At 48.8% G+C, this 15745-nt stretch overlaps 2 protein-coding genes across 2 annotated transcripts; both read left to right on the top strand.

Annotated features, from left to right (window-relative positions):
* The first annotated feature begins 8524 nt into the window (after positions 1 to 8524).
* Positions 8525 to 9250, top strand: LOC138938339 (uncharacterized). Its single transcript, XM_070305259.1, has one exon. It carries the CDS (start codon positions 8525 to 8527, stop codon positions 9248 to 9250), a length of 726 nt encoding a protein of 241 aa, XP_070161360.1.
* Positions 9251 to 14575: 5325 nt separating this feature from the next.
* On the top strand, positions 14576 to 15250 carry LOC138937387 (uncharacterized; the record flags this gene model as incomplete). The annotated part of the gene is made up of 2 exons (XM_070303613.1): positions 14576 to 14586; positions 14662 to 15250. Coding segments are annotated over exons 1-2 (600 nt in total), but the record flags the coding sequence as incomplete, so codon positions are not given.
* Positions 15251 to 15745: the final 495 nt, after the last annotated feature.

Below are 15745 nucleotides of genomic sequence, written 5' to 3' on the forward strand. Positions count from 1 at the left end.
GTATGCTACTTATGCGTAAACTAACTTATAAGTATATAAAAAAAACGTACAATATCATAAAATAAACAAAATCATGTGAACGCTATAAACTGCTTAAAACGTCGTTAAACCAACATAAATAATATTACCGCGACTTATAAACATAAAATTAACTCAAACGGTGTCGCGGTGTAGCACTTTTCGTGCAGGTGTATTGGCCTATTTCTATTGCACCAAGTATACATGTTCCGGTGTACAAGGTGTAGAATTAAGTGTATGTGTATTGTATCTGCGCGAAGTGTATATCGTGTCTGTTCGTCTACAGGTACATATCTTATAACTACTATTTACATTTTCCTTAGCCCGCACGGTCAGCCACATCCTCCGCTTCGTCCGAGCTGTCGATTCTTTCGAGCATCTTGATCGTTGTGCTCTATCCTCCTGCTCCTTTGGTCTGGCTTTGTACACTTCTGTACCTAGGCGGTTTCCTCGTCTTCTTGCTCCTGTTTGCCCCCTGGCTGCTGTTGTTGGCTCCCGGGGATCCTCCACGCTCCTCTTTACTCTCTGTCTTCAAGGTTCCCCCTCGATGGCGCGCCACCTTGTCGTGGTGAGGGGGCTCACCCTGAAGCTTTCCACGCAAGTGGGAAGTGGAAGAGTGTGCCTAGGAGAAGGAAAACTCTGAATCAAACCCGGTGCGCTGACACCGTGAGCGGCAGTGTTCGCGCTGTCGCATCGGCCGAGGAAAAAACCTCGTTAAAAAACACTAATAGGGTTTCTGGGTTGGGTGGGTTTTTCTTTTATTATGTGGGTAGGGTATTGGGGTTATGGGCAAGGTGGGTTTTTCTTTCTTTTTTGTGGGTGGGGTGTGTCCTCGGGCGCAGCGAGAAGGAGGTCCCTCGAGTTTTTTGAACCGAGGAGGATGGAGAGGAAGATAACCTCGATAAAAAATCCCGGGTAGGCCAGGCTCGTCAGGCGTAGTGAAGCCAACTGGTCTAGGTGAAGGAAAACACCGAAATTAAACCACCTTATTGATCAAACATGAAATGAGCGACAATAACGGCAAAAAACTTACCGCCGCAGTGGGCCTCGGAACCCACAGCCAGCGTGGGGGGGATACAGTGCCCCGCGTCGTCATCCAGCGATGGGCTACCCGTGGCGTTGGCGATGAGCGCCATGGGCGAAACTGCTATCGCCGAATTAAAGGAAGTGCGGGTGACCGCGGTTAGGACCGACCGGCCCGGATCGGCTTCTTCGGGAAGTCGAAGTCCCGGTCACGGCCGAGTTTCGCCGCGAGGGTTCACCCCTACCATAGGGACGAGGGTAAGTCCCGGGCTGCGAGCCTCACTCGCCCCGGGAGCCCTGATGTCGGGAAGATATCAAAGGAGGGCAGCGCTGAAGGGACCCCTGCATCACAGGGGACCCCGTACGCCAGCGCTAGCGGCAGTGAGGGCTCTCAGGAGTCCCTTGCAGGGATGGGCTCTGACGGGCTCCCCGTTAGGAGGGGAAGGGGTAGACCCCTCACTACCGGGAAGCACGTGGGGCTTCGCGAGCGGCGCGAAAAGGAGGCCGCCCTCCGAAAGGAGAGGGAGAGGGAGGATAGGGCTAAGAAGGACCTATCAGAGGGCATCCCTCCCCCCTCCCCAATAAGGATCTTAGGGTGTACGAAACCCAGTGCGCGGAGGAGCTGGGCCTCGCATCCACGACGGATGTGGCTGCAAAGAGCCTGGAGGAGGCTGCGGCGATTGATAGAATCGCCGCATGCTCAGGGAACCTTCAGGGCTCCTTGCAAAAAAAGCTGAGGGAGGCTGCCGCTGTCGTCGGGGTGGCGGCGGCCACCCTCAGCGAGAGGACCCAAAAAATGGAGAAGCCCGGAAAGCTGGCCCTTCTGCGAAGGGACTTAAAGTCTCCCTCGCGGATAAAAATGAGGGCCTCCAAAAAGAGGTCCTCACTCTGAGGGGGGAGCTTGAGGCGGTACGCCGCGCCAAGCCCTCCCTCAAGTTGCCCCTCGCTGGCTCGCCCGAGGAAGCCTCCCCGCAAAAGAACGCGGGGCGCCCCTCGGATAAGGTCTGTTATAGCCCGAACAGGCTATACACAAATTATTAAATATACTATTCTAAATACATATTATTTTATATGATTGCTTAACGTGTAACGCGAATACAGATCACGTTACGAGCGTTGACCAAGCAAAGCGCTGACAACGCGAACCACGCGCTAAGCCCAAACGACCGTGCAATCATTTCATTGCGAAAACGCGGAAATCAGGGCAAGCGGAAGAAGGACATTGCGGAAATGCAACGTAGAAGTCCTACTTAAAGGCGAAATAAAAAGGAATAAAGAAATTGCGAAAGTGCAAGCAAAGAAGTCCTACTTAGAACTTCTTAGCTTGCATCCGGATATTGCCAAAATCAAGCGACACGACACACATCCTTGCCGCTAAACGATCCCTTCCCGGGTAGCCAAAGGGAGTTAATAAAAAGGCCCACCGCTAACGAACGGCGGGCAGTCTTTACTATTAATATTACGCGGGCAATCTTTATTCCTTTACGCGAGCAATATTTCTAACAACCGCGAGTGTCAAAACGAGTATCAATAATTATTATAATATTGAATAGCCACGCAGTCGGCAGAAATATATACGAAGAAGCGAGAAGCGAGTCTCGAGACCGAAACTCGACTCTAGACACGCGCACGTTAAGATATCCGTTATCGTGATACGCGATGCGAGCGAAAGTGCGGGAACATTGTAATCAAGTCACAAATAAAATAGATTGTAATATATTTATTTAACTGAAAAGGTGTCATTTTAAACAAATAACAACAGTGAAGTTCTCAGGCGGAGCCCGAATTCCCAAATTCCTTCCGGCAAACGATCCGAACTACCGTGCCTCTCCGGAGGCACAACATAATTTGGTGGCAGCAGTGGGATCTGCCGGGGCATCGCCAGAACTAAGCAAGACCTGCAAAAGACACGGTTGTGTTAAAAAGCGGGCACGCCAACAATCAATTCAATTGAAGTTGACGGACGGAAGCAGCAGCTAAGCCTTCCCCAAGACCTGCAAGGCACCCAGAGTGTAAACAGGACAGGCACGCCAGCACACGTAAAACGTAAGCTGACGGAAACTACAATCAACGGAAGACACCGCACGGACAACAGAACGAGCATCGCCACAACAGCTGTAGCAGAAACGTGAGCCGCCAAGTATCGCGACCTACGATAATTCTACAGACAACACACCGACGCCGGACAACGATCGCCGTACAACGAGCATCGTCAGCCGTATCAGCCACCGAGCGAAGGACTGAAGCGTCAGCAACCTACTGACACAGCGAGCGATCATGCGAGCCGTTATACTATTGTAAGTCCGAAAAATTTAATAAATATAATAGCGTGAATGTCGGAAGGTTCTAATATACCGAAACCGATAGCGAACCGATCGTGGTTACTGAGTGAACCAGCCCGACGAGCGATTAAATTAAGCTTAGCACCGCGAGAAAATCCTTATAACGTGCGAAAAAACTTAGAAACTCAATACTCGAGCGAAAGCGAGCCCGAGTTACCGGAAAACGTCGTCACAGAACACGAATTTCCGTTTAACAATTCCCGCGTAATACGACTGACCCCACTGACGACACTCAACACGAGATTAGACGTACGTGACCGTATATTAGTAGAACTCCAAGTAGAGTATCCCTACGGCGCGAATTTTCATTAACTTCCTACGAGAGCGATCTATTTGATCCGGAAGAAATTTATAGCCAACAAGAAAGTAATATGGCCGAATCGCGAAATCCGCCAGAAAACACTCCCGCGAACCCACAAAGCGCGGTAGACGAGGAAATAGAAAGAATGCGACGATCCATTCACCAACCGAAATATAGTGGAGGCTGATCACACACCGCCCCACGAGAGAAACCGCGAAGAAAGAGGCGACGCGCACCTTCTCGAAATATTAAATGAAATACGCACGGAAATAAAATCATTAAACAGGCGAGTAACGCGAGTAGAAGACGCGATTATGGAATTACCACGTCACGGATATAACCACTCAGAAGACGGTAACGACGCGTTTAATGGAACATACGGACGAACCGCACGCGACATCAGAAGTCGACGAAGCACCGCTCCGAATTACTTACCGTTAAAAGAAGCAAGAGCAATGATTCCCGAATTTGACGGAACATCGCGACATAAGTTATTAGAATTTTTAAATGCATGCACGTACGCCGTTCAAGACATACATCCCGCGGATGAAGAATCATTAATCCGAGCAATATTATTTACAAAACTGAAAGGAAAAGCCATGCAGGATTTCGAGACACGAAATATTCAGACGTTCGCCGAATTAAAACAACAACTCGAGACTTGTTACCAGTCTAAACAAAGTGTAACGGGGTCACTTTTCGCGAGTGCGTGGATAAACTCGGTCGGGATCAGGGCTCGTGAAAAGGTGAGACACACGAAAAGATTTAGATATTGTCTTTATTTGCCTCTTTCGGCAATGGTCGATTTACAATAGTGAGCGTGCGGTGGATGGTGTAACGCGCTAGATATAATGCGCGTAGATTATTCGGTGCGCGATGTTCGATATATCGAACCGCTTACAATATTCGTAAAACCGTGTTTATTTTAACGGCACGCAAAACGCGCAAGAAATCGGGCGCGGTCGGTCGGCGCGTGTACGGCAAGGCCGTGTTTATTTTGACGGCGCGCGAGACGCGCAAGAAATTGGGCGCGGTCGGTCGGAGCGTATACGGCAAGGCCGTGTTTATTTTGACGACGCGGAATATAATGAAATATTGGATGATAGGTATTTCGGCGTGATAATTATAATTCGCTAGTATTAATATGTTTTTGATCGTGGTCGCGGGATTAATCGCGTGTTCCCAGTGGTCGGGGAATGCGATCGGAGATCGAGTACCCTCGACCGGACGGAGAACTCTCCGTCCCTGCTTCTGTTCGCGGAGTTGCGGATAGCGCGGCGGAGTCGAGAAAACTCGACGGGGCAGCGAACTCGCAAACCCACGATCCGGCTGGCTGGAGTGGTCGGATGAGTGACCGTAGTCTAGGAGGAGTGGCCTTCACTTGGACACAGTACAATTGGACACGGTGCAAATGGACACGTTACAAATGGACACGAGATTGTGCACACGGTTCAATTGGACACAGTGCATTTGGACACAGTAATTTTGGATACAGTAGCTTCTGGACACGTAAGAAAATACGCATCGTTTACTTGGACACCGCTCAATTGGACACTGTTCATTTTGACACCGTTCGTTTGGACACAGAAAGATGCGCACCGTTCATTTGGACACCGTTATTTGCCCACCGTTCGTTTGGACACCGTTCATTTGCCCACCGTTCGTTTGGACACCGTTCATTTGCCCACTATTCGTTTGGACACCGTTCATTTGCCCACCGTTCGTTTGGACACCGTTCATTTGCCCACCGTTCGTTTGGACACCGTTCATTTGTACACAGAAACATGCGCACTGTTTGTTTGAATATGTAACAGATGGAGAGAAATAAAAATCATTTTGGGAAAATATAATCAGTATTCTTATAACACTTTATACTGGTAAATCTATGTAAAATATGAAATCGTGAAAAGGAGATACATTTGAAGGTTATAATATCTGTCAAAATAAAATATATTCATACTTATATATCTCTGATACTGATGTCATTAATTTTACATTGCTTTTAGCACTTTGATTAGCCTTCCGCATATTTGGATGTCATGCATGGATACAGTGGGTTCCGCTCCCCCTGCGGGGGGGCTCCACTTCCGGAAGATATAACCTAACCCAAACCTATTTCTTATTTAAAACAAAAATTTGGTGTGGATTACGTCGTATAACTTAAATCAAATTTTGGTGTCCAAACGAACGGTGGGCAAATGAACGGTGTCCAAACGAACGGTGGGCAAATGAACGGTGTCCAAACGAACGGTGGGCAAATGAACGGTGTCCAAACGAACGGTGGGAAAATAACGGTGTCCAAACGAACGGTGTCCAAATGAACGGTGCGCATCTTTCTGTATCCAAACGAACGGTGTCCAAATGAACAGTGTCCAAGTGAGCGGTGTCCAAGTAAACGATGCGTATTTTCTTATGTGTCCAAAAGCTACTGTATCCAAAATTACTGTGTCCAAAAGCTACTGTATCCAAAATTACTGTGTCCAAATGCACTGTGTCCAATTGAACCATGTGCAAAATCTCGTGCCCATTTGTAACGTGTCCATTTGCACCGTGTCCAATTATACTGTGTCCAAGTGCACCACTCCCGTCTAGGAGAGCGGCGAACACTCCGCTCTCGTCGAGTTAGTCGGGTTTGTGTCAGGAGTTCGGAGACTGCACGGAAACCGAGAATGCTCGGCGGAGGCTGCGAACACGTCAACCTCACGTTCCGTCGTTGCTACGAATTTCAGGATCGGTTCTGGTATCTCGGAGCGTACTGCTCTAGCGGATTCAGGAATCGTTCTGGTCCCGAGATGCCGAAACGCTGTCTTTTTATACCCGAGCGTCTATGGGTAATTGCGTCGTTCGCCCCCGGGTGGGGATAACGACGCGTTGTTTTCAGCGGGTAAATTACGGTAAACGCGTCGCTTCCCCTGGGCGAAACGACGCGGCGTTTCGGCGGGTGACGCTCGGGATCTTCCGGCAGCGCTCGGCTATGCTCGGTCTTCGGCGTAACGGCGGCCGTATAACGGCCGTATGGTTGTTTATCACAACCGCGGTGATTGAGGTATTAAAAAGGGCGCTAGGCGCCTCTGCCACTGCCCGGCTGGTGTTCGCCGGGCGGCAGACTTCCGGCTGGCTACGTGCCGGGTAACGATGGGGGGTGCATCGTTACATCAGTACTACGCACTTACAAATCGAGTTCAATTCCTTAAAACAAAAGCCGAATGAGTAGATATGTAAGGCCGGTTCTGGCTCAGTTTTGTGTGAGTGTGAGAGAGAGGGTACCGTTGAGGAGGAAGAGAGAGAGATAGTTTCGGAGCAGTTTGTAGGCGCCCGAGGGATGGAGATCGGGGGGGTATGGGGGTGAGAGGGGAAGCGCGGGCGGGGGAGCGGTGGGTACGAGTGGCCGAGAGCGCTCGAGAGATGGCGCTCGGGGGGTGGCGGTTCCTCCCGGTTCGACCTTGACGCGACTCGTTCTTTAGGGGCGCGCGATCCGCTGTCGCGATTCTTTAGGTACGCGCGCGACGCTTCTAGAGCGCGATCCGCGAGCGGACGGCGGGCGCCCGGCGTCGAGGGGGCGGGGAATCGTCGATGGGCGGTCGAGCGGACGGAGGGGCGTTCCTCGTCGCTCTCCTCTTCTCGAGGCGCGCGTTAGCGGCGATACGAGCGCGCTTGTCGCTTTAGTTTTTTTCGATTTTCCGACGACGTCGCGCGTCCGGTGGCGAGACGCGTCCAAGAGTGAGTATCCGGCTCGGTTAATCGGGGGCGCGTCCTCGCTATTTTTCCCCGTTATAAAAGGACGCCGCGACGGTCTCGAGGTATTAGTACGTTCGAGAATATTTCGCGGCGCGATGAAGCGCGCGCCGAGCGCTTTAACGAGATTAGCCGGAAGAGCGGTGAATGTTCGAATCGGAAGTATCGAGGATATACGGAATTTGGAGATACCGAATTGTTTGAAGAAGGAACTACGCGAACGTTATATACAGGACCGTTTGTACTGTATAGAAGAGATCGGCTTCGCGAAAGAGTTCGTGTGAGAGGCAAGCGAAACGCGATTCGACGAGCCTTTCGCGAATGTCGGAGCCGATGGCTATTTGCTTTATCGCAATTGGAAACGGCGATACGGAATTCCGAAATTTTCGTGGGAGGTGAATCACGTCGTGCATTGTTTTTTTAAGTTTGGTTGCCGATTCGAGAACGGAAATTATTTCGAGGAGGACGAGAGATATTGCGCGTATTGCGCGCGTAGCTCGAGTTTCGCGAAAAGCGTATCGACGCACGTGACGAAAACGGTGTATAGCGAGATGGTGCCCGCTTGCGATCTCGTCGACGAGGTTTTCGACGTGTCGAATAATTGGTGCGCCGGCTGCGAGACGAGAGCTTTGTTCTATATCGAGAATTACGACGAGGAAGAGACGTGGTTTATTTGTAAAAAATCTTGGCGTTCGTTAGACGACGAGTGACGAATCGAGAAACGATGGAGGCGCGCGATCTTCTCGATAGCGCGCGGGACGTCGCGGCGGAGGACGCGTATCGCGCGTGGGCGCGACGGTGCGACGAGTGTCTCGAGTCTCTGCGGGAGAGGTGTCGAGGCGAGCGCCGGGGGAGATCGACCGTAGCGATCAATTCTCTTATCGCTCGAATCGTTCGATTGACGGGCGCGAGAGACGATCTGCGTCGACGTTTCGAACGCGTGGGAGGCGGTGTAGAGAGACGCGAGGGATTCTCGTGGTTCGAGATCGAGACGGCTTTCTCTAGACGCGTTTTAACCGGCGCGGTTATTAATTTCGATTATATCGAACCTCGGCGATTTCTCGAGGACGCTAGAGATACCGTGCTCGATCGAATACGCGATGTTATGAATAGATATAACAGTGTTAAAGTCAATACCGCGTTCATCGGCGAGTTCGTCTCGGGCGACAAGATCGGTGTTAAGACTATCGTCACGAAGAATTATCCGCTTCTACCTCTTTCCGACTTGCGAGAGTGGTACGAGAAGCGAGTGGTCGACGCTACTCTAGCCTCGTTGGAGGAATTTCAGGAGCGCGATAGCGGATGGGCGTTATCGCGAATATTCAATTTAACGGTGAACGTGAACAGATACAATCCTATGCGCGCGGGGTGCTACGTTAAATTACCGCGAGAGATCATGTTGAAGAGAGCGGTAATAAACGTGCAATCTAATGACAATGCATGTTTCGCATGGGCGGTGGTCGCCGCTCTGTATCCAGCCGAAAAAAACGCGGGTCGGGAATCTTCGTACCCGTATTACAGGACAGTGCTGAATCTGGAGGGCGTTAAGTTTCCTATGAGTGTGAACAAAATTACTAGATTCGAGCATATTAACGACATATCTATCAATGTGTACACCGTTCGAGATAAAAAGGAGGGAAAAGGCGGTTGCCGCGTCGTTCCTCTGCGTCTCACTGACGATAAAAAGGACAGACATATTAATCTGCTGTATTTTGACGATACGATGCGACGAGATAACGCGACGCATTTCGCGTGGATCAAGAATCTGTCGCGACTCGTCGGCTCGCAACTGAGCGGTAGGCGACATAAATCGCATATATGCGATCGGTGAGTACGAATTAAAAGAATCGTCGCGCGATGTTGATAATGCGCGCGATTTAAAAATGTGCGTTATGTCGCAGATGCATGCACTATTTTCAAACGAGCGATAAGTTATCGGCTCACAGCGTGGACTGCGGAAGGATGAACGAGTGCGCTATAGTCCTTCCTACCAAAGACGACAAATGGTTAGAGTTTCGCAACTATAGTAGAAAGGAGCGACTTCCATTCGTGGTGTACGCCGATCTCAAATGTGTGCTGAAGAAGAAAGAAGAGAGGAGAACGTCGAACACATCTATCGTTCAGCATCACGAAGTCTATAGCGCCGGATATTACGCGCGATGCGCGCTCGATGGCGTTAGCTCAACCTACAGAGCTTATCGCGGCGAGGATTGCGTATTGTGGTTCGTTAAAGAACTGCGCGATCTAGCGCTTCGCGCGAAGACTATTCTCGATACCGATGCTCCTATGACGGATCTTACACCGGACGAATGGGAGACATTCGTAAACGCGACGCGCTGCAGCGTATGCGAGAGACCGTTCGAATCGGGAGACGCTCGCGTGCGCGATCACTGTCATCTGACCGGACGATACAGAGGTCCGGCGCATTCGAATTGTAATTTAAATTATAAAGATACTTACGTAATTCCCGTATTCTTTCACAATTTATCGGGCTACGACGCGCATTTTATCATTAAAGATGTAGCTAACGCTTTTCCCGGCAGCGTGGAAGTATTGCCGATAACGAAAGAAACGTACATCTCTTTCACGAAGAACGTCGGACGCGTGGGACGAGGGATGGTTCGGGAGACGCTTGAAATTGGGTTTCGTGGATTCTTTCAAATTTCTAAGCGCGAGTCTCGAAAAATTGGCATCGTATCTAGACAAGAGCGAGTTGAGGATCGCGCGTTCGGAATTTTCCGATCTTAGCGACGCCGATTTCGAGCTTCTCGCGCGAAAGGGTGTATTTTCGTACGAGTATGTCGACGACGTAGATAAATTACTGGAGACTCGTCTACCGCCGCGCGAGGCTTTTCACAGTTCGCTAACCGGTGACGCGATATCCGAGAGCGATTACGCGCGCGCGATAAGAGTCTGGGAGCGGTTTCGCGTCGAAACGTTGGGCGATTATAGCGATTTGTATTTAAAGACCGACGTTCTTCTATTGGCCGATGTCTTCGAAAATTTTCGCGACGCGTGTATGAGGAGTTATAATTTAGATCCCGCGTACTATTACACGTTACCGGGATACACATGGGACGCTATGTTAAAGTATACGGGTGTGCGATTCGAATTGTTAACCGACATCGATATGGTGATGTTCGTGGAACGCGGAATACGCGGCGGGCTAAGTCAATGTTCCAACAGATACGCGCGCGCTAATAACAAGTATTTACAGTCGTACGATCCTTCGGAACCATCGTCGTATCTCATGTACTTCGATATAAATAATTTGTATGGATGGGCGATGTGTCAATCGTTGCCTTACGAAAATTTTCGATGGGTCAATGAAATTACGAGCGTTGACTTAACGTCTGTGACATCGGACTCGCCTATCGGTTACATTCTAGAGGTCGACCTTGCGTATCCGTCCGACCTTCACGATTCTCACGCTGACTTGCCATTCTGCCCGACGCGCGATAAGCCGCCCGAAAAACGAGACGAGAAGCTTCTCGCTACGCTGTACGATAAGAGCCGTTACGTAATATATTATCGCAATCTGCAGCAATGCGTTCGACACGGATTACGCGTTACGAAAATACACAGAATATTGCGATTCGCGCAATCTCCATGGCTACGCGAATACATCGAACTGAATACGCGATTACGAATTAACGCGAAAAACGAGTTAGAGAAAAATCTATACAAATTGATGAATAACGCCGTGTTCGGCAAAACTATGAAGAACGTGCGCAATCATTCGAATGTCCGACTCGTGACTCGATAGGACGGGCGATACGGCGCGGAGGCGATGATCGCGAAGCCGAACTTTCACAGTAGAAGCGTCTTCGCGGAGGATCTCGTAGCCGTGGAATTGCGCAAACTCGAGGTTAAGTTCAACAAACCGATTTATGTGGGTGCATTCTCGACATATTTAAGATTCGTTTGTACGAATTTCACTACGAGTACATGTTACCATTGTATCGAGATAAGTGTAAAATAATGTACACCGACACGGATAGTCTCATTTATCGCGTCGAGTGCGAAGACGTGTACGAGAATATGAAGCGCGATATCGACAGATTCGATACGAGCGATTACGCGACGGACAACGCGTACGGTATGCCTCTCGCTAATAAGAAAATACCCGGTGCGATGAAGGATGAGAACGCTGGCGCGATTATGACCGAATTTATCGGACTTAGAGCGAAGATGTACGCGCTGCGAGTCGACGGTAGAAGCGATACGAAAAGAATCAAGGGTGTTAAGAGCGGCGTCGTCGCGAGAACGATAACGTTCGACGATTATGCGCGCTGTCTTCGACGAGGCATCGAGATGAAGCGCGAGCAGTTTTGTATAAGATCCGAGTTACACGAGATGTATACAGTGTCGGAGTTGAAGATCGCGCTCAGTCCGCATGATGACAAGCGATACGCGATATCGGGAACTACGGATATGTTACCGTGGGGACATTATAAAATACCGCTGTAAGGAGCGAAAAAACGTATATCGAGAAAATACTATTTACGTTTAATAAAATACTCCGCGAGCGCGATAGAAGAGAATAACGAGCGCGCGTTTCGCGAGGATCGAACTCGCGAGCGTTTCGTAATATTGCGAGGCGCGTTCGCTATTCTATCTACGACGCTATCGGAAACGTTTCTTAAAACATTCAAATTTTAGTAGTTTATTGTTAGTATTACATTAGTATAAACATATTTTATAAATAATATATTAAATTATACCGAAGAGACGCGCTTCTAAATTTCATGTCAAAGTATATAAATTTTACATCACAGGTTTGTTTTCTTTAACTTGGAATTTCGAGACTCGAAATATCGGTGGACGTTCTACGAATCGTCTTTATTGTTAGTATAAACATATTTTATAAATAATATATTGCCATCGTAATTATACCGAAGAGACGCGCTTCTAAATTTCACATCAAAATATATGAGTTTTATATCACAGGCTTGTATTCTTTGATTTGGAATTTCGAGACTCGAAACATCGGTGGACGTTCTACGAATCGTCTCGAAGAACGCGCGATGAGAAAACGTTGGTTAACGTTCTACGAATTATCGCGAAGAGTCGCGCTTCTAAATTTCATATCAATGTATACAAATTTTACATCACAGGTTTGTATTCTTTGATTTGGAATTTCGAGACTCGAAACATCGGTGGACGTTCTACGAATCGTCTCGAAGAACGCGCGATGAGAAAACGTTGGTTAACGTTCTACGAATTATCGCGAAGAGACGCGCTTCTAAATTTCATGTCAATATATACAAATTTTGGGAGTGGTGCACTTGGACACAGTATAATTGGACACGGTGCAAATGGACACGTTACAAATGGACACGAGATTTTGCACACGGTTCGATTGGACACAGTGCATTTGGACACAGTAATTTTGGATACAGTAGCTTTTGGACACATAAGAAAATACGCATCGTTTACTTGGACACCGCTCACTTGGACACTGTTCATTTGGACACCGTTCGTTTGGACACAGAAAGATGCGCACCGTTCATTTGGACACCGTTCGTTTGGACACCGTTATTTGCCCACCGTTCGTTTGGACACCGTTCATTTGCCCATCGTTCGTTTGGACACCGTTCATTTGCCCACTGTTCGTTTGGACACCGTTTATTTGCCCACTGTTCGTTTGGACACCGTTCATTTGCCCACCGTTTGTTTGGACACCGTTCATTTGCCCGCCGTTCGTTTGGACACCGTTCGTTTGGACACCAAAATTTGATTTAAGTTATACGACGTAATCCACACCAAATTTTTGTTTTAAATAAGAAATAGGTTTGGGTTAGGTTATATCTTCCGGAAGTGGAGCCCCCCCACAGGAGGGGCGGAACCCACTGTATCCATGCATGACATCCAAATATGCGAAAGGCTAAACAAAGTGCTAAAAGCAATGTAAAATTAATGACATCAGTATCAGAGATATATAAGTATGAATATATTTTATTTTGACAGATATTATAACCTTCAAATGTATCTCCTTTTCACGATTTCATATTTTACATAGATTTACCAGTATAAAGTGTTATAAGAGTACTGATTATATTTTCCCAAAATTTTTATTTCTCTCCATCTGTTACATATTCAAACAAACAGTGCGCATGTTTCTGTGTACAAATGAACGGTGTCCAAACGAACGGTGGGCAAATGAACGGTGTCCAAACGAACGGTGGGCAAATGAACGGTGTCCAAATGAACAGTGGGCAAATGAACGGTGTCCAAACGAACGGTGGGCAAATGAACTGTGTCCAAACGAACGGTGGGAAAATAACGATGTCCAAACGAACGGTGTCCAAATGAACGGTGCGCGTCTTTCTGTGTCCAAACAAACGGTGTCCAAATGAACAGTGTCCAAGTGAGCGGTGTCCAAGTAAACAATGCGTATTTTCTTACGTGTCCAGAAGCTACTGTATCCAAAATTACTGTGTCCAAATGCACTGTGTCCAATTGAACCGTGTGCACAATCTCGTGTCCATTTGTAACGTTTCCATTTGCATCGTGTCCAATTGTACTGTGTCCAAGTGAAGGCCACTCATATACGACGATGATAAAGTCGCGGAAATCGACGAGTGTCACATGATAGTCGTTAGACACGCTCCATTAAAAGATATATTTCCCGGAATTCCGTCCGCGATAACGTCGGCCTTCCGATACATTGATGGTAATCTATATTTCTTCGCCAAACGTCAGTTCTACGCCTTCAACGAATTCACGAATATCGTAACCTCGGCGGGTCCTTTCGATCTACGCGCGCTCGGCATTGAGTGTCCTACGGATGGAGTGCTAAGGCAATTGCGCGATCTCCTTAGTCGCGTCTATCGTCTCGGCGACCGAGAGAGAGAGGATCGACGATGAGAACGACTAAAGCGACCCTACCGTTATTTTTTAAAAATAGAATATATAAGAGAAAACGCGCGAAAGGGGAAGAAGCGATCTCTACGCGACTATATAAAGACCGTCCATCCGTTAAGCGTTTCATTATTGACGGAGAACACCGAAGCTAACGCGCGAGAAAGAACAAACGAGAAAGAACGAGCGACGATGTACGCGACAATCGCAGCAGCAACACTCATTCGACGATCGATCGAGACTAACCGAGCGAGACCGCGAAAATAGCGCGGAATACGCTAAAAAAGCTAAAATGGACAATGGGTAAGACTATCAAATATTTATTCGAACTAATAATTCGCTAGCACCGTTTCTCTCATTGCTCGCATCTATTTTTAGACGAGATCGCGATCGAACGCCAAGACGCGACGCGGACGTCTCGGTCGCGCGACCGCTCAGAATCTTAGGAAGACGCTATCCATTGACCAAAACCGCATATAAACATCTGGAAATCAGCGTTAACGTCAGCCGACCCTCTTTCGTAGAAATCGTCCTCGGAGATTGTCACGGCAAAGAGATCTCGCTAACGCCGGATACGTGGAAGGAACTGCTCGATCTACGACTCATGCTTCTGTCGCACTTTCGCTTCGACGAGCGCGACGAGGCGCGCCCGACGCCGATACATATCGGACAGTTGACGCTACGATTCGGCAAACTCAACAATCTCCGAATACTTCGTCTCGAAACGCCTAAAATTCGTCTAGCCGTATCGAAGAGCACCGTCGTAACTATATTAAATCTGGAACTTTGCGTCAACCGCATCGTTGCATCTTTAAGCGGTTTAACCGCGCGCGTGGACAACAAGCTGACTCGTTTCCTCGACATCGCGGCAGGCGCTCGCGATAAGGCGCTTATTCCCGCGATGATACGCGAGAGCGATAACTTCGACCGCAACGATATAATCGATTGCGAGCTGCAGGCTCTGCTCTTCGGAGAATCGTGATACGCTTACTCGCGTACTCGTATTATCGTATTATTAATATATTAAAAAATTTGTAAAAGAAAACAATAAAAACACTTCTCCTCTTTCGCTAGAACGACGATGTCTCTTTATTTCATGACCTTTCGAAGATTCGCCATTTCGCTAAAGCGACAAGCACGCTCGTATCGCCGCTAACGCGCGCCTTGAGAAGAGGAGAGCGACGGGGGACGCCCCTCCGTCCGCTCGACCGCCCACCGACGATCCCCCGCCCCCTCGACGCCGGGCGCCCGCCGTCCGCTCGCGGATCGCGCGCTAGAAGCGTCGCGCGTGTCCCTAAAGAATCGCGACAGCGGATCGCGCGCTAGAAGCGGCGCGCCCCCCTAAAGAATCGCGACAGCGGATCGTGCGCCCCTAAAGAACGAGTCGCGTCAAGGTCGAATCGGGAGGAACCGCCATCCCCCGAGCGCCATCTCTCGAGCGCTCTCGGCCACTCGTACCCAC

The sequence above is a fragment of the Polyergus mexicanus genome, unplaced genomic scaffold (assembly GCF_030449975.1).
Source record: "Polyergus mexicanus isolate NDT 795.1 unplaced genomic scaffold, iyPolMexi1.0 SCAF_1, whole genome shotgun sequence".
Lineage (NCBI taxonomy): Eukaryota > Metazoa > Arthropoda > Insecta > Hymenoptera > Formicidae > Polyergus > Polyergus mexicanus.

Bases quoted from the DNA above. Each gene is read 5' to 3' on its own strand.
- LOC138938339 (XM_070305259.1), top strand. From the start codon at position 8,525: ATGAATAGATATAACAGTGTTAAAGTCAATACCGCGTTCATCGGCGAG.